The following is a 23,500-nucleotide window of genomic DNA, read 5'->3' as shown; positions in this document are numbered from 1 at the left end:
CGGCCAGCGCGGGCACTGGGGAGTAAACCAGCACATGCAAACTGTCTCTCTGCCTCCTGAATAAATTAAAAAACTAAATTTTTTTTAAAATGCGGACAGTTAGATCTCTCACCTCCAAGAGCAGCTGTGAAGATAAATGAGGCAGGTGTAAAGCACTTGGCACCCAAACATCAGCTCCCAGAAATAAGAGAAAATGACAGAGAGCCGGAGGGAGAAGAAACCACAAGGTAGAAAGACAAGCAGTCTCCTGCGTGCGTATGACCAGGAAAAAGGACACACCAGGGTCAGGAGACTAGAAGCTGTCCACATTTCTCCTTCCAGTGATGCACACTGCTTCCTGCGAAGATGCTGTTTACCACTCCTCAGCTTTACTGAGGGCTCCCAAAAAAAAGCACAGGTTGCAGGACCTCAGCACAGCACACAGCTCAGGGACACGCGAGAAGGAACAAGGACAGAGGGAAATTCCAGTTTTCAGAATCTGTTATGCTCCTGGGACCCACAATTCAGGCCACATACTTCACAGGAAACGTAGTCTGTCCTTGCGGATTCTCTTTTAATGTTTATTCTTACTTACCTACTTGAAAAGCAGCATAGGTGAGAGGGATGGATGGAGGAAGAGACAGAGATCTTCTATACATTAGTTCACTCCCTAAAATGACTTCAACCAGGGCTTGGCCAGGTTGAAACCAGAAGGAACTCCATGCAGGTCTCCCAAGTGGCGCCCAAGCACTTGAGCCATTATGGGTCGCCTCCCAGGATGCACTAGTGAAAAGTGAGATTGCAAGTGGAGCAGTCAGGACTCAGCTGGATACTCACACGTGGGATGCAGGCATCCCAAGTGGTGGCTTAACCCACTGCGCCACAGCACCTGCTCATTCTTACAGTTTCTTACTGCTGGTCCTCTTCTGGACACCAGCAGTGACTAGACAAGGCCAAGTGCCTGCAGGGCTCCACATTTGCCACCCAATTCAGGTCACCACCCTAAGTAGCGCCTTTGGCCCATTCTGCAGATCAGAAATTGGGGACCAGAATCTTTCAGTCACAGGGTCGCCATGACGGCTGAAGATGATGCACGCTAAGAAGCAAGGCACGGGGCACGGGGCACCCAGAGCCGGGGGAGGCAGTCTGCTGGAAGAATGAGCAGCTCTCTTTTTTCTGTTTGAATGACAGGCAATTTATATGTGGCTCCCAAATCTAAGCAGCTTTTTAAAAATTCTTGAAAAGATAAAGCATACCTACCTGTTCTGTGAATCAAATTTCTTCCAGACATCAATAACCAAGTGGCAGCAGGGAGGCCTGCTGTGGCCACACAGGTAACAGATAACCGCCCCTAAAAGGTGGAGGAAGTCATTAAGGGTCTAAGCCATGAGAAGTATAGAAGCCTCAAGCCTCTATACTTCAAGAAGCAGGAAAGATACTCAGAAATAAGGAAACACTAGTCTTAAAAACAAAACATTTTATTTCAATGCAGAAATTCTAGAGTACAAAACCATTTTGCAAACGTTAGCTGTGCTCTACCATCACCTATTCACAAACTTCTGTACAAATCAATTAAGGCATTCATGTAAAAACTGTCAATACACAGCATGCTACTCCTGCCAACCAGGGCTCACTGTCCCACCAGACCCCAGCACAGACTTAACAATGAGGCACCCAAGGATGCCAGTCCCGCCGTGTTCCACAGGCTTCCCCACAAGGACACAGTGCGAACTTTCGCAGGAAAAAGGACAATCTTTTCTCAACAGTGAAAATCAGTTACTCGCTAAATGAACACATCTGGTTTTCAACAGAAGGTTTTTGCTGCTGTCCAGACTCTCCATGCTTTTTTCGTGAGAGGAAAAAATCATTTTATATAACAGATAAGCACAAGCTAGGGTAATCCAAGGGCAACATTTCTGTATCACTCTGGCTGCCCATTGTGTCTACGTCACTTGCACATGGAAGAATGGCCCTTGGCATCCTCTCAGCTGCCGTCTTGCAGGATCTAAACACCTGACATGCCGTCGGCTGTCAGACTTTCCTGAGGGGACAAAGCCCAGTGCTTGGTCAACTCTGAGCCAAGGCTCAGGCTCTTTTAAGTCACAGAACATGTTCTGGAGGCATCTGTGGTCCCAGTTAAAATTTCAGGGAGGCACCAAAGGCCAGGAGGGAAGACAACTGGCCAAACCCCTCCAGAGTCCCTCTGGGGGTAGGGGGAGATTCTACTGTGGTGAAGTAGCCTTCCAATGGGAAAGTGGCACTGAGCAACTTTCTGTCGTCACCTCACCAGTGGTTAAATTGAAGTCGGCACCATTTAAAGATCTCGTGAGTCACTACATAAAGGCAACATGTAGAGATAGGTAAAAATAGACCCCGAAACTGGGGGAGGGGTAGCCGCCACACCGAGGCTGAGAGCTGGTCTTGCAGCAGCTGAGGAGTGACACGAAACCTATCAGGAATGAGCACCAAGTGTCTGACCTCAGCCCCCGCGACAAAGCGACTCTCACCAACAAGGGAAAAAGCCAGGTGGCAGTGGGGTGATTCTCAGAATTAATATATGCCCTGCACCATGTTTTACAAGTGGCATTATGTGTTTAAGTGGTAAGAAGATCTGGGCACGGAAGAAATTCCCTGTAATCCTCACCCTGAGCTTGGCCTTCTCAAGGCACCGACGTGAATTAAGGCACCGAGGTTCTGTTTGGGCAACTAAACGGAGTGTGGCGCTGAGAAACAGAAGAGCAGTGAAGTTATTAAGCCGCTGCCAAACAAGAGCCGCAAAGAATGCTCTAAGTGGGGGGGATTATTTATCACTGAAATGAAAGCACCGGGGGATGACTTCACCGTGGTTTCCAGCCGCACGGAAGGTGACCAGCTGTTCTTTCTCCACTGCAGCCGGAACAAAAGGAAGCCGGTTTGAATTTCTGTAAGGAAGATGCCCCAAGAACTATCTGATCAGACTCCCATCCACAGCCGTATGTCTGGAATAATTCAGACGCAGCCCCATCGGACACCACGGAGGGCACACACTGGATCATCTACACTTTCCCCAGCCCCCAAATCCTGAAATTGGAACCAAAGCTATTGGCTTACCGGCAGACTTCCTTTTGTTTATTTTCACCCTGAGGCTGGAAAGGATGTGATATGGCGAGGATGACCCCAACCCCCAGGAGGACTCCTGGTATCTCCACATCAGGAAAAGCTTTGCTCTCTACACCCTTTCACGCCTCCCCAACAGTCAGTTCAGACCCTGCACAACAGAAGGTAACGCGAACACCTGGCCCTAGCGGAGGCAGCAGATTCCCTGCCTGACTCCCCACAAATGACTATTTTCCTAATTGCATCTTGGCCTACACTCAGAACTGCACACCATCTAAGAGAACAGTTATCCTCAACTGTGAATCAATCGGATTTTGAAATTAACAGCTGGCTTGCCTTTCTCTGAAGATAACTATGAAATCTAAGAAGCAATCAAAACATTTCAAATATACTTAGAATCATATCAAATTCCTTTGGCGGGAGGACAGGAGAAAGAAAAGGTCTGGCTACTGGCTGCATTTAGCAGGAGCATTTCTGGGGGCACCAGACATCTGTAATTACCATGGATGTCCTTTGCTCATCTTGAAAGGCAGAGGTCACGGACAGGCAGCTCTGTGGGCCAGGTCAGGTCTGTGTGTGCTGTGGGGCCTGTTCAAATTCTTAAAACATTCAGTTGCTGTGGTTTGCCCCTCTGCAAATCCATGTTATTTAGTCCCCATTGTGAGGTATTAAGAGGGTGGGAACTTAATCAGGCAATGACATTTGGAATTGGGGGAAGGGGGATGATAGGAGGTAATCAGGATTTTACAAGACCATCAGGGTGGGATTTCCTTGACTGAGTATTTGTGGCTTCCTGGGGAAGTGGAGGAAGACACTGACCAGGTAACACACACATACACACACACACACACACACACACCTCTCACCACATTATACTCTGCATTGCCTCTGGACTCTGCCAGCCAGGTGGCCAACTCTACATGTTGACCTCCAGAACCATGAAATACACTTGATCTTAGCCAAAAGGCCGAGAAGCGATAGAACCATGAAATAAAATAAACCTCTTTTTCTTTTAACTTACCCAGTCTGTGGTAGTATTAGCAATAGAAAACAAACTAATACAATTGTAACCTTTTTTAAAAACCACAATTTTTTCATTTAAATATAAAAGATTCTTAACTTCTCTTGAAAAAATGGGAAGATCAGGAAATACTACACAGCCACAATCAGTTGGAATAGTCGTCCCCTGTAGGCTGGATGGGAGCTCTTCGGTTTGCCACAGTCACCACCATTCCTTATTGTCTCTCTGACACTGAGAAGGTGTAACATTGCCATGAGATTTTCCTATACCTGACCTGATGTGCTGGTACTCACTGAAGGCAAAAGGTCTGCTAATTAAGACCAGCAGTCTTTAAATAATACACAGAATCACTGGTAACCTTCACATTGCTATTATCTCTCTCCAGCAAAGACAAAAAGAATAATTCTTCTCTCGTTACGAAGGCCAAATTAGTGCTGAGGAGTCACAGACTTTGTTTTGGAAGGGGGTTGCATCACTTCTAGGAATAAAAATGCCCCCCCCCCCCACAGCAGGAGCTATGGCACAGCAGGTAAAGCCGCCACCTGCAGTGCCAACATTCCCCTATGGGCACCAGTTTGAGCCCTGGCTGCCCCACTTCCAATCCAGCTCCTTGCTATGGCCTGGGAAAGCAGTGGAAGGCCCAAGTCCTTGGGCCCCTGAACCGGTGTGGAAAACCCAGAAGAAGCTCCTAGCTCCAAATGGGCCCAGCTCTGGCTGTTGCAGCCATTTGGGGAGTGCGCCAGTGGATGGAAGACTTCTCTCTCTCTCTACCTCTCCTTCTTTCTGTGTGTAACTCTGCCTTTGAAATAAATAAATAGATCTTTTTTAAAAATGCACCCTACTCCCTGCCACAGTTTCTTTTAAAAAATGCTCAACTCCAAAAAAAGAAAAAAGCTCTAAAACTCCTAAAACCCTCATTTCTGGAGGGACAGTTCTCCGGTTTATTTTACATATATGTCAGAGGACCCAAGACCAGGAGTTGGTTTAAAAAAAAAAAAAACTAACTAACTAGCTTGTGGCTGTGAAGTTGCAAGAATGAACCCTGACGAAGGGACACACACTTAACTACTCATAATTTACTACATATGGATCCCAATGATGTTATCTTTGTCAAAGACAGCTTTTCAAACTTAACTGGGGCTGTATTCACTTACTGTCAACCAAAAACCAGCTTGGACTTCATGGCCTGATCTCATTTTTGGCTCAAAATACAATTTCTTGGCTGGGTCCCCACCTGAACATCTAGGCCTGCACTAAACTGAGTTCTGATTCTTCCTGGAGACCAGTGTCATCCGAAGGTTCAAGATGGAGGCCTCCCGAGACTCTGCAGCACGCAGCTGAGCCCTCTGCCATGTGGCAGCCTCCAGGAGAAGGGCACACCTTCACTTGGGCTCCACTCAGCCTCGGGCAAGGCTGGCTGTGGCAGGTGCCACCCCGTCCGGGAGGTCAAGCTGCTAGCTCCTCTCCTTGAGCTACCGGCAGGCTCTTGGGTTTCCTGGTACCCTGGACTCACCCTGGTCTCCTCCCTACAGGACACCTTCTAACTTCACTACACAAACCTTTTTTCTCAGGATCAAAGCCTTTCGTTGAGATCATTCCCACTGTCTAATTCCTGCTTCCCCAATATTTTAAAGCCTGGGAGACTTGGCAGAACATTTTTTCTGAATTCCATGTTATCATTTCCATTCTCTGGGACAACTTCTGAGACCAAAAAATAAAATTAAAAAAAATTTTTAAAAAAAGCAGCTATGTTTAAAACAGATGTTTTGCCTTAATCTACAAGACAACTATTTCCATTTCTACCTCCCCATTCTGCACGAATGAAGCACAACTAGGAAGCTGGACTTAACTTGCTGAGTCTGGCAATCACACCGTAGTTTCATTATTTGGCATGGTAGAGTTTGAGACTGTCAGTTAGAAACACTAATAAGTATCCAAACCTTAAATCCAAACCAAAACATCACTTGATTTTTGGACCAGCACACTCTTTGTCTCTTCCATTTTCATTACAAGTGAGTTCACCAGCCAGCACTCTGCCCACACCCTTGGGGTCCAGTTAGTGGGTCTGCCCATTGGGTCCTGGAAGCTACTTTCTCACATGCAAAGCTGAATATTGGCCTAGAAGTGGCTCCTACTGGCTCCCTCAGGGCACGAAAGCCCTCTTAAAGAGAAACCTGCTCAAGTTCTTTCCAGTGCATTCTGCTACGTTTGCAAACCTCCTTCACAGAACGGATGCCCAGGAGGAAATGGCGAGGTGACCAGCTGTGAGCAGGAGCTCTGCCCAAGTCCCAGACTCCAGGGAGACAACACACCGCATGTCTCCTGCGACAAGATGCCTGGTTTTATGGGGAGACAGTCTTGCAGCTCCCTGGCTCTCCCTCAGAGCAGCTGCAGGAAATTTGATGCCGAAGAACAGACGAGCACATTCTTCTAAGAAGCTGCCAGCTGCCTTTTCAGAGCAGGGAGTAGGGCTTTAGAATTCAAAATACACACAAACCTCATCTTCCCGGCAAGGGTACGAGCCTTGCTCCCCCACCTGCCGAGCAAGAATCTGGGAAGGGCAGTCCTGTCCAGGCCACCTCCCTCCCTGCCTCAGGATGCTTCTCCACACCCTCTTCACGCAGGTTCTGTTTGATGAGGCAGTGAGAACCATGGTCCCGGGTCATTGCTACTTGCTGATCAACAAACAGGATGAGGACAATTGCTTTTCCTTTGGAAACTGAAATTCTATGGAGAAGGCACTCACAAAAACAGAATAGTTTACTTTGGTGGCAGTCTCCTTTCCACCCCCCTAAAAAGACATTTGTTGCTAATCAAAACCAGGTCGGCAGATTCGCTGGCCACCACCTCCACATACTGCTCAAGTCTGGTGAATTCTGCTACCTAATACTCAGAATCCAGCTTTACACCAGAAGGCCAACCAAACCACAACTTCCAATAATGCAGCCCAGCTGGATATCAGTCTCTTAAAATAAACTTCCAGGCACCCACATCTGAGATACACACAACAAACATAAGCCAGGGAGACTTGGCCAGCAGCGCTGGCACCTGCAATGATGCCTACTCAGACCAAGAGGAGGCGCTGTGTGCTGTGGGTCTGGTGCCTCCTGCATGTTGACCAACCCCTCTCCGATGAACTGGTCCAGATGGTCGGCCTGGCCCTGGGGCCCCCACCTCAGCCAGCCACACCACCCAGCAATACAAAAGGACTGTTTTATAAAAGGTGACTGTACATTCAGTTACATTTTTACCCTTTGACTCAAAGCGTATTTAACATGCATGGCATAGTCAGTTCCACGCCAACACAGGACAGGAACATCATCTGCAATATAACACAGGTTCCAGGTAGACCAGCACGTGATTTCTGTGTCGCAGGATACACAAAGTGCTTCTTCCGCAAAGCATTTCAAATCAAAGTAGCCAACAGGCAGAGGGCACAGAGTTCAGTAGAGTCTGAATGATCAGTGCAGATATTCTCCTGTTTCTCTTTACATGTTTGCTCTCTCCATCCTGAAACAGGCTCCGGTCCAAGGCCTGACCTAGTGTGGCAAGCTGCTGTCAGACCACAGACACGCCTTGCAGAGTTCCATAGGGATTTAGAAAATTGGACACTTTGACAAGCTATTTGGTAGAGTGTTGGAACAAAGGGGAGCAAGTATTGGCCAGAACTTCACTCCAAATATCCTTGGATGAGACCTCAGCTCCAGCAGGCCATGCAACCAGAGATGAACTGAGGAACCAGTTAAAGTGGCAATGCTTAGACTCTTCCGTTTTGTTACAAAGGGGCCACCGCGTGAAATTCATCAGTGTAGGTATGGCAGCCAAGTTCTGCTTTGCATGCCCCAGAGGCCAGGAGCTTGGAAGGAAGAGCAGGCGGCTCCTCCTCACCTAAGGAGAGAAGAGAAGACAAAGCCACACAGTCATTGCATTTCACTGGACAGGCACTCATGCCACTGCATGACTGGCCTATGGGCTTTCAACATATGAGGCAGTCATTCCAAACAGCTCAGGATGGAGCACTCTACACCTCTTAACAGCTTCTAGTCTCCAAGGTGAGGCCAGAAGAGACCTTCCTTGAAGATCAAGGGTTTGCGTGCAAAATTCCAACTAATTGCAGGCATGGTAGGGAGCAGTCTGAAATGGCATCCTGCAGGGGCTTTCTGGGAAAGCGAGCCCTCCTGCACAGCATTCTTCCCCTACCTAGGGCCCTGTGCTGAGTTAGGATGGAGAAAAGACTGTTCCAATGAACCCCAGGCTCAACAAATGCGGATTCAAATGGAAGAGCAGGGGGTAGTAAGCATTGCAGACCCCAACAAAACACGGATTCACAGATCCTTTCCAACGCTCTTGAGACCTGATGTGTTTTGGAATTTAGCTATTTTTGGACTTAAGAAAGAAAACACAATACACATCTAGTGTGTTAAGTTAACACTCCTTGCAGGGTCTCAACAGCTCACCGTATTTTTCCATCATTATTTCTGCAGCTCAAACATGTGGTTAGTCCCACTACCTTGGATCAAGTTTATCAAAGGAGCTGGGTTACTTCCTATCAGGTTTCACTGCCCAATGAGGAAGCACCAAAATAACGGGGTGAGGGGTGGGGGAAGGGCTTTAATGGATTTCAGAAGCATGGCCAAAGGCTGAGGCCTGTATCAGGGAGCCTTACCCAGGCCTGATGAGGAGGACACGCTCTCGGTCAGCGAAGACGTTTCTGTCTGGTCAGCCGAGAGTCCCTCCATCAGAGGCAGGGACAGCTCCGACGAGGGCACGGACGAGTCGTAGATGCCAGAGTCCCGCGGCATATCCGAGGGGCTGCCGCCTTTCACCGGGTGCAGCAGGGGCTGCAGGGAGGAGCCGCCGTCGGTGGCCGGCCGGGCCTCCATGTCTTCGTCCAGGTTCTCCTGGTGCGAGTCTGCCGGCCCGGTTGCCCCAAGGGCGGCCGACTCAGCCTTTACGCAGAAGTCGCTCTCGGGGCCTGGTTTGCCCACAACATCGTTTAAAACCAAGCCTGAGTCGAACTTCTCCAGGACGGGCTCCCGGTAGCGCAATGGGGGCGGATGGAAGGGGACGAACTGCTTCTCAAACCAGTCGGGCTCCTCGTCAATAAACTGGTGCATGTTGCAAATGGCGACGTACAGGGAGCGGCCCGCCTTGCTCCGGAAGTAGTTCCTTCTGCTGCCGGGTCCCGGATGCTGCGCCGGCTCCTGCAGCCCATGGTCTCGGGAGTGCAGGTGGGAGCAGAGCTGTGGAAGGTTGTCCATGAGTTTGTACTTGGTACTCAGGTCCAGGACGCCGGGGACATCTCCCTCGCAGGAATAGTCGAAGTAAACGGCAATGAACTTGCTGAGCGCTCCGGAGGAGCTCTGCTTGGCTTGGCGGAGCTTCTCGGCTATGGCCGACACGGCCACCAGGAAGAGTTCCCCCTTCCCGCAGCCTCGGCCACTTCCTTTGTGTTTGTAGTTCTTCTTGTCCACGAAGTACTTCATGCCTTTGGAACACACCACGATGATGAACTGCGCCTCGTGGATCTTCTGGATGACCCATTCCCGCTGTCCCTCTCTGCAGAGGCTCAAGTCTTCCCACAGGTCCAGAACCACCTGCCCAGGGGACAAGGAACGTCACTCAGCACACACAACAGTCAGGAAGAAGCACCGAGTAATAGGAAGCAAAGTGTTAGATAGAGGTCAGGGCGCGGGTCCCTGAACCATTGTAAGCATGACTATGTGCAGGCTCTGGGTTACTGGGCACCAGGGAACAGCTACTATTCCATTGATGGTCACACACCAGGCCTCTCAAGGGCACGCTTCCCACAGCTTATTTTAGCATCCTGTGAGGTCATTAGCATTCCCAAGGTACAAGCCCTTCAACCCAAAGGGAAGATCTGGGAGGGACGCTGGGTGGGGGAGTCCCTGACAAAGGGGTGGGAAGTAGGCACTTGTGATCTCTCAGGGGGTTTCACCTTCTCAGGCCCCTTTCATCTGATTCTGCTCCCAACACTTCTTGCTTATTGTGTTGGCATCTTTTCTTCTGTAGTTTAGAAACTACTTCCCCATGGCCATGACCAAACATGGCCGCCACAGTCCTTCACAGAAGAAGGGCATGCTGAAATGACTTTGTTCCCTTCTTTCACTCTAAGATGTTACCCAGGGTAAGATAGTCCCTAATATACATCCATTTGTTGAAAATAATCCTGAGTCACCTTATGCAAGGGCACTTCCAAAAGTTTATTGAGGGGCCAGCACTGTGGTGTAGTGGGGTAAAGCCACCACCTGCTGCGCTGGGTACTCACATGAGTTCAATTTGAGTTCTAGCTGCTCCTCTTTCTATCTATCTCCCTGCTAATGTGCCTGGGGAAGCAGCAGAAGATGGTCCAAGTCCTTGGGCCCCTGCACACAAGTGGGAGACCCAAATGGGTGTCCTGGCTTCTGGCTTTGGTCTGGTCCAGGCCTGGTAGTTGCAGCCATTTGGGGAGTGAACCAGGGGATAAAAGGCCCCTCTCTCTCTGTCTATGCCTCTCCCTGTAACTCTGACTTCCAAATAATACAAATCTTTTTAAAAAAAGAAGTTCATGGAAAATGAAATAAAAGTAAGTTTACTTTGGTGCAAAAAATTTATGAAAGCCCTGCATACTTTTTCTTAATTTGCATGGATTTCAAAATTGTTTTGCAACAAATGAAACTTACCTCTTGAATTTCATTGTCCACAAATTTTGTGAAGTTTATATAGATGAAACACTTAAAAACTGTTCCAATCTTTGACCCAGCAATTCTATTTTCAGGCATCTTTCCTTAATAAATCATCAGAAAAAGAGCACTACTGAACTACTAAGATGTTTAACAACTTGAATTAACTCAGTTTTGGTGAATCAATATTATTGATTTTACCCTGCTGTTTAAAATTACAGTTTATGAAGAACTGCTAATAGTGGAGAAAAAGTATTAAGTAAAGAGAATAGCTCCAATCTGCCCACAAAGCAAAACTGTATGTGTAGGTTCGTCCATGCAGAGAAAGGCTGGATGAGAGTGCAACAAATATTAACTGTGGTTCTTCTTTCTCCAGGTTGGTATTACAGGCAATTTTTAAATCTGTCATCCGGTTCTGGTTTCTACATTTTCTACAGTAAACACTACACTCAGAAATGTTAGACTGTTTTCCCCAGAGGCTAATTACTTGCAAAACAGAACACACTGGGCCCATCCATGGTATCTGAAGACAGTGCGTGCCACCCCCTGCAGTCTGCAGTTGTTCCAGTGGGTGCTGATCTGCCAAGGTCAGTGCTTTCTCACAGACGGAAGCTGGGCTAGCCTTGTAAATATGCTTTGTTGACACCAGGGGGCAGCCTTGCCCCACGGAGGGATTCTCAGAGCCACCACTAGGAGGTTTCACCTCACAAATGAACTCCCAATTAAATTACTGAACAGTTAGTGCATTTGTAAGAAACAGGGTGTGTGCCTTTCAGACTCCACTCTAAAAATTAACATTATGACATCATAGAAAAGCTATATATTAACAGCTTAAGAAAGCAACTGAGAAACTAGAGCAGACAATTTGGGCCCTTGACACAGTACTGCTGTCTAAAGGCACCTCCTTCCTACCCCTGGTTCTCTCTGCCCATTGCCCTCCCCCACATGGCCAGTTTCTCCTTTTCCATTCCTTTACACCAGTCAATGGCCAAACAACCTCACCTTCCCTCCAATGGTGGCCCCATTCCGCATTCCCCTCCTTAGCAAAGAACTGTCTAAACTCACTGCTTTACTCGTCACTCTCTGACCCTACAACACTCACTGGGATGTCTTGAGTGACTCCCGTGCCAGCTGCATATTCCTGTGGCAGCTGCAGTATGCTACTTTCTGCCACATGGGTGCCACTCAAGGCTTTTAAGCAGGCATGGTCAAGTGTTATGACATTTAGTGCTGGTGATGGCAGGGCAGCCTGGATGAGTACCAGACTATCTCCAAGGCTGGTGGTGCTGTGGTGCAGCAGGTAAAGCTGCCACCTGCATTGCCAGCATCCCATGTGAGTACCAGCTCAAATCCTGACTGCTCCACTTCTGATCCAGTACCCTGCTGATGTGCCTGGGAAAGCAGCAGAGGAGGGCCCACGTGCTTGGCTCCTGCTCCCATATAGGAGACCTGGAAGAAGCTCCTGGCTTCAGCCTGGCCCAGTCTTGGCTATAGCAGCCATTTGGGTAGGGAATCAGTAGACAGAGTATCTCTCTGTTTCTCTGCAACTCTGCCTTTCAAATAAACAAAATAAATCTTCAAATAAAAAAAAAAAAGAGAGGGATCTCCAATTTGCAAATGGTGGCAGTCGTCAAGGTCAGGTGTCACAGTAACCAGCCTGGAGGAGAGGTGAGGGCACCAAGCAGAGTACCAGAGTGAAAGAAGTGACTTCAGATTCCGCACCTCACAGCCACAGAAGTCCTGGAGAAAGTAGGCGAAACACTGGACAACATTCATGTGATTCTGGCCGTCTTTACTGGAGTAGCAGAGGAAGACCTTCGGCCGCGGCCGGAGCCGCTCTCTGGGGAGAGCCGTGGTATACGTCGAGGACTCTGAGCTCTCCTCATCCAAATGTGAATATATGTTTTCTAGATGAGAAAAGAAAGGGCTGATAGCTATCTGCGAGCAACACTTTGTCCTGTTCCCTAACACTAGGAATCCCGTGCTATCTTCAAGAAAGAGCAGGGGGCCGGCGTCGCGGCTTACTAGGCTAATCCTCTGCCTGCGGTGTCAGCAACCCTGGGTTCTAGTCCTGGTTGGGGGGCCAGATTCTGTCCCGGTTGCTCCTCTTCCAGTCCAGCTCTCTGCTGTGGCCCGGGAAGGCAGGGAGGGTGGCCCAAGTGCTTGGGCCCTGAACCTGCATGGGAGACCAGGAGGAAGCGCCTGGCTCCTGGCTTCAGATTGGCGCAGCACGCTGGCCATAGCGGCCATTTGTGGGGTGAACCAACGGAAGGAAGACCTTTTTCTCTGTCTCTTTCTCTTTTCTCACTGTCTAACTCTGCCTGTAAAAAAAAAAAAAAAAAAAAGAGCAGGGGACACATCTGCCTGGAGCAGCCCTAAGCCCCCAGTTCTGTCGCACCTTGGGTCACCATGGTGAATGGGACAGCTGGTTTCTGCAGTGAAGCCAATAGTCAAAAATTGCTCCTATCCTCCAACTGACCTTGGACAAGCTGAGAAATGCAGCACAGGACACACGGGTTGGCAGCCAGCAGTGCCAGGTGCACCTCCTGTGACTAGGCATCAGCAGGGTGCCTAAAGTTTTTATTGGGGTCTAACTTACAAAGGTGAAGTGCCCGAACCTTCAGGTCACCTTGTGGTGGGTTTTATGATAAGTAGACACCTGGGTGACCCCCACCCAGCTCCCTCGCAAGGCTCTTTTTTGACACCTGAGAGGTCCTTTAGGCCTTTCAATGTATTATGCTGAGCTGGAGAATAGAATCATGCCTGTCCCTTCAGTGGTTCCTGAGGGTAGAAAGCCAAATATGTGGATCTAGGGAAGCACGGCAGCCAGGGAACTAACCAGAGTTCTAAGGGAACCAGGAGCCCCCAGTCTCACTGTGCTGGCAAAGGCCCAGGCCTGCGCCTTCTGGGGTGGGGAGGAGGGGCGGGCAGGAGAGGGGAGGCAGGCAGGAGAGGGAGTGCGGCAGACACACAAAGAGATACCTTGTTGCTTCTTGCGGCACATCACAGTGAAGAGGGTTGCAAATGCCGAAATGACGACCAGGGGCACTGTAATGGCCACCGCCCTGATGGGCCCTGCCCACGGGGAGTGCACTGGGAGATTTCAGAGGGGGGAGAAAAACCGTTTTTAGACTTCAGTATCAGAACACATTCAAAGATAACTACTTTTTTTTGTTTGTTTCTTTTCAAGCATAAGCCACATGACAGGTTATCTGGGACCCCATTACCACCTTTCTCAGAGAGCTGATGTGGCAACTTTCAAAGGATTCAGCAGCTCATTTTTAAAGGATTGCAGGCAATGATTCAACAGTCAAGAGTCTGCTGGCACTGTAAATACCTCGGAGTGAGGAAACCTCTCCTCCCACTTTTCTTCCAAGGACAATTGACTATTTATTTGGTTTCCAGCCACACACACCATGCTGGCTTTGATCTTCCAGGCATCAACACCAGGGTGGAAGGAAAGTCAGATTTGATGGAACATCATTTAAGAGAGAGGAGCCGACTTTGTTTTTATAAATCATCAAGTACAGAAAGCAGCAGATACCTCGGTGAGCACGCAGGGGAGAGCCAACATTTCAAGCAGAACGACTCTTACCTGGCTTTAGGGCATAATGCATCACTTTTCTTGTTGTGTTAGTGTCATCTACCAGCTGCAAAACAGAGGATGCTGTGTTATTTCTTCTTCAAAGGGATAGCACCTCAACAAATTATGTCTACCAGAAAATGGGGGGAAATGACAGTTTCACTTGTTTTCCTTTAGTGGGAAGTGAGGGGTCAGTGGGACACCATGGAGGAGAACGGCTGAGCTAACAGCGAGGCTAGAGCCCATGTTCATTTACCAGGCAGAGACAGCTCATCTCCACTTCGCCAGCTCAAAACTGGAAACTCCATCAGGTTTCCTTTCATGAATCCAAAGGTTGTTTATGCACTGAAGAATGCAGCCAGCGAGTCCCACATTCTAACAATCCTCAGTTAAACTGGCACTCCTCCCACTGACTTCAATGGGCGTGCTTGCAGAAGGTGTGTCTATCCAAAGGCACACACTGCTGCCAGGGAATGCAAGAAGTAGCTGTTTCTACCAAAATGTGAAGACACATTGGATGTCTATGATATAGTGGGGCCATGGACCAACTCTGAACTTTCTTTTCTATTTTCCTCCTACTCCAAGATTTGAGGCCCCAGCCTGACACAGGAAAAGTCATCACAGAAAGGAGAAGAATCATATTTGCATGATTTTTACCATGGTGCAAAGAACAGCAAGAGAAATCCTGGAGAAGTCTAGGAGGACATGACTCTGTTTTGCTATTCTAATACTAAAACACAACATTTTTAAAGCTAAAATTTTAAAAAGTTATCTTTGTAGTTGAAGGAATACAATATAGAAAATTTAAATAATGGATTATAGGGAGTATGTGGTTCCACAGTTACCTGAAATATTTAATGAAAAGATGAAGTATCAATTATGTCTAAACTCTTTTAAAAAGTATGGAAAACCATGAAAGCGCACAACTGTGCACATATTCATGGCTTGGACTGTTCGTGTTGACAACAGCATTCTACATGAAGTGGATATGTTCAGTGAAATTAATAAGGCTTTCTTGAGTTCTATATATATCTACATACCTCAATGATATAATCCCCTGGAGAAACATTCTGAAGGAGGCAGCTGGTTGTCTCTGTATTTTGTTCCTGCAAAGAAGCAAACAACAATTTCACGATTCTCTTCTCTGAAGAAGGTCACCAGGGCTTCTCCTCTGGAGCTGAAGCAGACCTGCCATCAGCGTCAGTCGCCCTTAGCCCACGATGTGATTAGATGGGGAGTAACTGTATTGAACTAACCACATCTTATCTGAACTTCTCCAGGATAAAAGTTCCAGGGGAGCCCAGGACCCCCAGTCATATTCTATGCTTATCTGGTAGTACCCTCAGCAGGAACATTTGCTTTAAAACAAAGAAATCAGTTAGGATACCCTTTGTTTAAAAAAAAAAAAAGGACAAGGGAAGACATTAAGTCTGTGTTTGCACATGCTTTATTTGCCATCACTTTAACATTCACCTTTGTTAGAAGGTCAGCGGTAGAGGTGAGAGGTGGCAGGAAAACAAGAGTATGACAGAACTCCAACAGGAGCACACCTAGGGAGGGTCCTGGACCGCTGCCACCACAACCCAACAGCCTGAGTGTTTGCAGTCCTGTGAGCTTTCCCTTCCCCTGATAACCACCGGTGCAAGAACTTGCTTACTGAGCTCCTCTGTTTAACCTTGGCCTTGTGTATAAAACCAGGAGCCACTGAGTCGCTAGTGGCTTGGTGCTTAAGTTCTAGAAACTGTGACCTTGAGCCAGCCAGGTAACTCCCCCCACGGAGCCTCAGTTTCCCCATCTGTGAAGTGAGAACAGTGGAAGCCTGTGTTTCAGGCAAGGATTCAGGGGCTTAAAGCTCCAGGGCCTGCCATACAGTGAACACCCAATCAATGTACGAAATACAGCACAGCAAACATTTTATTCTTCTGATGCCCTGCCACATTTCCACCAGGCTTCATCACCACCAGGCAAGCTGGGATGCAGGTAACTGGGGAGTGAGAGGTCACGGCCAGAGGGCACTGAGACACATCCAGTGATGACAGCCTGAACCAGCGAAGCCTGATGTACACGTTCAGCCACCCAAAACCCAAGGGTCAGTATTTATGTTTTACATATATTTTCTAATTCTCTGAACTTTCAAATAGCTTTTACATTTTATTTCATTTTTTATTTAATTGAACAGAGAAGAAGGAGATAGAGACAGATGGACAGAAATCCCATTCCCTGATTCACTTCCCAAATGCTAGCAACGGCCATTGTAGACGGCAGAGATCTAATCCCTTGAGCCATCATCTGCTGCCTCATAGGGTACACACTGGTAGGAAGCTGGAATCTGGAGCTAGGGTATGGAACTCAGGTGTCCCAGTATGGAACGCTGGCATTTTAACTGGGATTTAAGTGCAAGGCCAAACGCTTGCCCCCAAGGAGTTACTTTAAAATACACTGGGGGCAAGAGGCAGGGTGGGAGGTGCCAAGGACGGGGAGGAGGGGCATGGTGGCATGGCTCAGCAAGTTAAGCCACTGCTTACCAAGCTGGCATCTAACAGTGGAGTGCCAGTTCGAGTCCTGTCTGCTCCACTTCTAATCCAGCTTCCTGCTAATGTGCTCGGGAAGACAGCGGCCAACTGCCCAAGCGCTTGGACTCTGCACCCATGTGGGAGACTGGTATGGAGTTCCTGGCTTCTGGCTTTGGCTTAGGCCAGTCTCAGCTGTTATAGCCATGTAGAGAATGAACCAGCAGATGGACGATCTCTCTACCTCTCTTTCTGTCTCTCCCTGTCACTCTGCCTTTCAAATAAATAAATCTTTTTAAACACACACACCACACACACACACACACACAAAGCATTCCTTTGGGCACACCCAGCAGCTCACCTGCTTACAGGTCTTTCGTTTGAAGGGGCCTTCATGCTTTAGCTTGTAATGAAGATAGAAGAAACGGAAGCCAAAGCTGTGTGGCGCATGGTCGAAGGACACCTGCATGTCTGCACCATGCTGGGTGATATTCAGGTTCCGAGGCTTCCAGACTGGGAGGAAGAAGGAGCACAATGAGCACCCAAAGGCTGCCCAGCACCAGGCTGGTGGCAAGGGTTGGACACGTGACAGCTAAGAACAGCTCTACTCACAGGGTTTGCAGGCCAGGTTGTCCGGCTGCAGCAACAGGTCACAGGCTATTAGGAGAGAAACATATTTGTCAGCACTGAGCGAGTCCAACATTTTCCTCATCCCCCAAGTCAGTGAAATATAAACATACCAGGACCGGGTGCTGCTGGACAGGGTATAAAATATATCAACTCAACCATGATTTTCCCTATGGTGAAAGTTGTATCTCAGGACTATTTACATGGCAGAACAGAACAACATGAATGCTGTTTATGCCACGTAAATGGAGACTGTTTGGGTGTCAAGTCGTCCGTATGTTTAAAGTTTGTCAGGATTTCAAGGCTGACAGGGAAGGGCAGTGGAAGTGTGCTGGTGCCCCTAGGAGGCAGAGGCTGTCATGCTGTAAACAGATATGAGGCCAGCCCCTGCCCCGCCGCGGAGGTGTCGAGGCACAGGAGAATTCTGGAGTGGTTCTGGAACCTGTCACGGCGCTATTTTAACCTCCACCCACGTCCTCATTTAAATTCCTTTTGATGGATTCTAAAAACATGGCATGCAGGATTCTCCCAGGCTGCAGTGTCCATGCTAAAAACCAGGTGCCAAAAGAGCAAGCTTTGAGGCAGGATTTTGAACACAATAAAAAGACAACAAGAGAGCTGAACAAGGAGTCCAGTGGGCCAGGCGGCTCACCCTGGCAGAGATTTCTGGGACGTGTCGTGCAACGTCAAGAAAATCGAAGGCAGCGTGGAAGCCACAATGCCCTGAAGTAGCGGAAAATGGCTGCCATTCCAGGAACACATCCCCTGTCTCTGCCTCACCCCTGAAATTATGCCACTTTTGATCTAGACAAGCCTTGCAAAAACACATTCTTCGAATCTCCTATCTGGTGGTTGTGCACAAACATCCAGAGCTGTCCTAAGATGCCGGTGGACTTTGCCCTGTGGAATCTTACTGGCATTAAGAAAAGGAAACCCAGTCTTAGAAAATAACTCTGCTGCGGGGCCAGCGCCATGGCTCACTTGGTTAATCCTTCGCCTGCGGCACCAGCATCCCATATGGGCGCCGGGTTCTAGTCCTGGTTGCTCCTCTTCCAGTCCAGCTTTCTGCTGTGGCCCGGGAAGGCAGCAGAGGATGGCCCAGGTGCTTGGGCCCCTGCACCCGCATGGGAGACCAGGAGGAAGAAACTGGCTCCTGGCTTTGGATCGGCGCAGCGCCAGCCGTAGCGGCCATTGGGGAGTGAACCAACAGAAGGAAGACCTTTGTCTCTGTCTCTCTCTCTCTCTCTCTCACTGTCTAACTCTATCTGTCAAATAAATTAAAAAAAAAAAAAAAAAAAAAAAGATAGAAAACAGCCACAGTAAAAACACAGCCCAGGGAAATACTGGCTTGGGCTGCGGCGCGACGGGGAACAAAGATGCCAGAGAGCGAGGACCCCGAGCACACAGCAGAGGAGAGTGTGTCAGATTTGACGGGCAGCAGAGCAGCCAGGGCCTGCGACTCCAGGCGCTCGACTGCGCAGGATGGCAGGAGGCAGCGGCCGCAGGCTTCAGAGCAATCGCCCCATCCCGTCTGCAGCAGCAGTGCAGGGAGATTACAGAGCCACCATGCACACGACAGACAGAAAAGGTGGGCGGCTGGCAACTCCTTATCTGATTTCCGGGCTGCGACATGGGCTCCACCAGCCCCCCGCCCCTCTAAGCAGGACTCCACATGTAAGAAGTAGGCATGGCAGGACCAAGGTCTCTGTAGCGCTGTTGCAGAGGTAAACTGAATACTGCGAAAGTACTTAGAACAAGGCGCACAGATGTCCGATAAATCAAACTTTCCGGAAGTAATTTCAAGGATATTGCTTAATTTGCTTAATTTGATCTTGAAAATGATCTACCCTAAAATCAACTTATACTTTTTATTCCTGTGATTTTTGAAATTATATTGTTTTGAATCATGGATTCATTCTCAAAAAAAAAAAAAAAAATCAGCTGTCAGGTCTGTAATGGAACAAACCAGGAGTGGCTGCCTCTGGTTAGATCAGCAGTGCCTGACTGTAGCTGTAATCCTCAAAAGTGCTTTTCTGGATGCTTTTCTCCTTGCTAAGCTCGCTTCATGCCAGGACCTGGCGTGCTGCTGCCCAGCTCTCTGCAGAGAACTCCTCACACAGAGCAGCCCCGCCGTGGGAACCAGGCAGGGAAGGCCATGCTCACCTCGGGTTCTGAAGAAGAAAGGGTGGTAATTGCTTTCATTTTTAATGGAAGGAAAAGGGACAATCTTTACAAAGTAATCCGTTTCAAATTTCATGTTCAGGAAAGGCTGAGATTCCATTCCCTAAAAGGGAACAAAAACACACACGACGTCACGGAGAAAGTGCTGGTTCCCTCCACCTCCCCGCGAGACCTCTGCTCCTACACACACCCAGCGGCGCTCAGACACAATTCCAGAGCCAGGGGTCGCGCCCCCAGGAAGCAGGAAGTCAGGTCTACTATCTATACCAAGTTTGGGTTCGGATCTCTAGCTAAGAGAATACAGCACTGTGTGTTCTTTGGCAAGGTCGCCACGGCTTGTTAATACAGGGCAGGGTGGGGGTGCTGAGCCCACTGACACCCTTCAGGGCTGCCGGGACAGGTAACCCGAGAGGGGTGTTTACTGCAAAAGGTTCCCCGGGACTGTGGAGCAGGCGGGCGGTGTGGCCACGCCGCCATTCTCGCCCACAGCCCCTCCGGCTCCAATTTCAGACTCAGAAAGCGCATTCAGACCCTGAATGGCGCGTCTTCAGGAGCACGGTCCCTATGTGCGACTTACGGTTCTTCTGAAGCTACTGTTGAGCTGCTTCGGGTCCTTGAGAAACAGCTGCTGGCACTGTCTTCCTTCCGACTTCAGCTCCTCCAGGATTACCCGAAAGCCTTTGAGGAATTCGATGCCTAAGCAAAGCAGAACACGTTTATGCAAAGCAGAGCTAGTGACTTCTAGACTCTCGCCTTCCTCTGAGATGACAGTCCTTGTCACACCAGAACACAAAGACTTCCGACACTGGCCAGGACACCTGAGTCTACAGGACGGGCAAGCAGACTCTGCTTCCCCCTGAACAGACCAGCTACCTGTCTCTGAGTCACCACTACTACCTGCTTAATCTCTAACCCAGCCAACCACTCCACAGATATCCATCGCCTCTGAGGTATGAGGGGGTCAAATCTTCACACCCACATCACGCTGGGCCAGACCAGTCTGCCATGGATGGTGTAGTCACCAGCCAGGTCTTCACCAGGATCCCTCCGGCTGATGGGGATTCCCACGGCTGACTGGGGCATTTCCCCAAACCACGTTTCCACTTTAAGTTTTAGCATGGTATTTCTGGGGCCCATTTCACAGAGCAATGTATGAAATTCTCAGCAAAACGTGTGTCTGCACGCAAGAGGTTCCCAGGCTCTGTGACTTGTGAAGTGGTTCCTGGCTTTAATCATTCCTGAGAGGCAGACACCCAAGGGCTACCCAGCAAGCACTCTCCTTCCAGCCCCCAGAGGTCCCCAGATGCCCCGGCTCAGCCTCCCACCACCTGAGCAGTGCCCCCACCCCCACCGCCCCACCACCCCACCACCCCACGGCCCAGCCGCTGCACATCCGAGTAGACGCTTTCAAAAGGATTAGGCTCCGGTGGCCACGAGAGCCAGCGCGGGGCCCTGTATCCCATGGAGACTGGAGTGGCCCAGCTGCAGCTGGAGATCCTCACAGCCAGCCTCAATGGGCACGAGATCGATTTCACATTCTTTCTCCACACCAGACAAGGAGACATTTTCAACCCGTCCCCTCCCAAGGCAAAAAAATAATTACACAGGATGCAATTAACCAGGTGGGAACATTATTGATGGCAAAGGCCAGGGAAATCCTTCTCTCCCAAATGGGTCCTCCAATCCTGTAATTATTTGATGACGAGCACATACTTCACGGTGGGTAGAGCCATGCAGCTATAATCAGGCCTTCACAGTGTGCAGGATCAGAGTGCTACAGTGCCATGTTGTGTTTCAATTACAAAGTCTCCTAGGGGGAGGTGGGGGAAGCCAGCGGCCCCACAGCCGGGGATTCAGATGGGACAGCAGGACACAAACTCTCCAGCATGTCTCTCACGGACTTGCCTTTTGAGATCCAAAAGTAATAATAATAATGATAGTTTTTTGAGCACATGCTTAGTATTTATATTTAACTTGTGCAATGTTCCCAGAAGTATTGTTGAACAAAAGCCAAGTGATTAATGTAATTAAAGGCCATATATGTCTCACAATTACATAAAAAGTCATCAGCTGAGGTGGGTGATTCTAGTCTTTATTTTTATTTATATTTTTATGTATTGGGGCTGGCTTAGTAGGGTAAGCCTCCCGCCTGCGGCACTGGCATCCCACATGGGCACCAGCTCGTGTTCCAGCTGCTCCTCTTGCAACCCAGTTCTCTGCTTGTAGTCTGAGAAATCAGTCGAAGATGACCCAAATCCTTGGGCCCCTGTACCCATGTGGGAGACCCACATGAAGCTCCTGGCTTTGGACTGGCTCAGCTCTGGCCATTGTGGCCATTTGGGGAGAACCAGAGTATGTAAGACCTCTCTCTCTCTGCCTCTCCCTCTCTCAGAACTCTACTGCTCAAATACGAAAATCTTTCAAAAAATGTTTCTGTAGTTATTTTCATGTACTTGAAAGGCAGAGCAAGAGAGACAAACAGGGAGGAAGGGAGAGCGGAAAGGAGAAAGAGAGATCTTCCATTCACTGACTCACTCCCCTAAATACCCACAACAGCCCGGATTGGGCCAGGCCAAAGTCAGGAGCTAGAACACCAGCCAGGTCTCCCACATGGATGGCAGCAACCCAAGCACTTGAGTTATCATCTGCTGCCTCCCAGAGTGCATTAGCAGGAAGCTAGGTCAAGCTGGATTGGAAGTAGAGAAGGTAAGACTTGGACCAGGCACTCCAACATGAGATGTAGTTATCCCAAGCATCGGCTTATCCTGCTGCGCTATGTCCCAAGTCCTGATTTTTTTTTTAATGTTTATTTATTCTCACATAGTTGAAAGGCAGAGCAACCAAAAGAGAGACGGAGATCGATCTTCTTTCACTGGTTCACTCTCCAAATACCTGCAACAGCCAGGGCTGCCTTAGACCGAAGCTGAGCCCAGAACTCCATCTGCGTCTCTGAGGTGAGGGGCAGGAGGCTGGTTTGGAAGCCGAACAGCCAGGACTGGAGCCAGGCATGCTGAGCTGAGAGGCGGTGCAGGTATCCCAAGCAACGACTTAGGCTGCTGCACCACAGGACCTTGCTCCAGGGCTTACTTTTAAAAGGCAGGCCTAGAAATCACTCCAACAAATCCCGGCTGGGACAGAGGCAGCCAATGTCATTCCCATCTCAACACGATTAACACCTCGTAGTTACATAATGGCCAGCAATTTTAGAGAGCAGCTTCCCATGAAGGAACTCATTTGCGCTTTCTCCCATCATTTCAGCTTATTAAATCCTCCTTACAACCACAGGAGAAAGGTGTTATTATCCCAATTCACAGATGAAGGAACTGAGGCTTAAGGAAAACTGACCAATTTGCCCAGGGTCTCCCAGAAATGAAACCCCAGAAGCACCTGGCACTCAGCCAGTGTTGTTATCTGCCCCACCTCTGCCCACCCCCCACCTACACACACACACACACACACAGCACCTGGCCCTCAGCCAGTGTTGTTATCTGCCCCACCTCTGGCCCCCCACCACATATACACACACACACACACACACACACAGCACCTGGCCCTCAGCCAGTGTTGTTATCTGCCCCACCTCTGCCCCTCCCACTTACACACACACACACACACACACACACACGCTTTTCTGCCTTCTAAGGAACCTGTCCACCGTCCCCAGCTCACCAATGATCGTCCGGGAACGCCATAGCCTCTTGCCCTCACAGTCACCTGCGTGGTTCCTACCCTCAACTCATACCCTGGCCTTCTTTCTGACGAGGGAGCCTGCGAGGCATCAGACCCACTCCTTAACCATTTAGGCTTACACAGAATGACT

The 23,500-nt window shown here is 49.1% G+C and overlaps 1 protein-coding gene across 4 annotated transcripts in view; it reads right to left on the bottom strand.

Annotated features, from left to right (window-relative positions):
• Window positions 1-1,441: 1,441 nt before the first annotated feature.
• The window catches only part of IL17RD (interleukin 17 receptor D), a 69,512-nt gene continuing 47,453 nt past the window's right edge, over window positions 1,442-23,500 (bottom strand). For all 4 annotated transcript variants that reach the window (XM_017343892.4, XM_002713259.6, XM_089306050.1 and 1 more), the window contains exons 4-13: window positions 20,258-20,376; window positions 19,663-19,783; window positions 17,485-17,529; window positions 17,234-17,385; window positions 15,403-15,468; window positions 14,375-14,429; window positions 13,762-13,872; window positions 12,502-12,686; window positions 8,763-9,693; window positions 1,442-7,984 (exon numbers count right to left, since the gene is read on the bottom strand). In XM_017343892.4, coding sequence (XP_017199381.4) covers window positions 7,872-7,984; window positions 8,763-9,693; window positions 12,502-12,686; window positions 13,762-13,872; window positions 14,375-14,429; window positions 15,403-15,468; window positions 17,234-17,385; window positions 17,485-17,529; window positions 19,663-19,783; window positions 20,258-20,376 — 1,898 coding nt within the window. In that variant the 3' untranslated portion in view covers window positions 1,442-7,871. The remainder of the gene's footprint in view (window positions 7,985-8,762; window positions 9,694-12,501; window positions 12,687-13,761; window positions 13,873-14,374; window positions 14,430-15,402; window positions 15,469-17,233; window positions 17,386-17,484; window positions 17,530-19,662; window positions 19,784-20,257; window positions 20,377-23,500) is intronic.

The sequence above is a fragment of the Oryctolagus cuniculus genome, chromosome 10 (genome assembly GCF_051225735.1).
Source record: "Oryctolagus cuniculus isolate XC-2025 breed Fujian yellow rabbit chromosome 10, ASM5122573v1, whole genome shotgun sequence".
Taxonomy (NCBI): domain Eukaryota; kingdom Metazoa; phylum Chordata; class Mammalia; order Lagomorpha; family Leporidae; genus Oryctolagus; species Oryctolagus cuniculus.
Note: the sequence above shows the minus strand (reverse complement) of the source record. Positions and strands in the feature narration are given on the sequence as shown.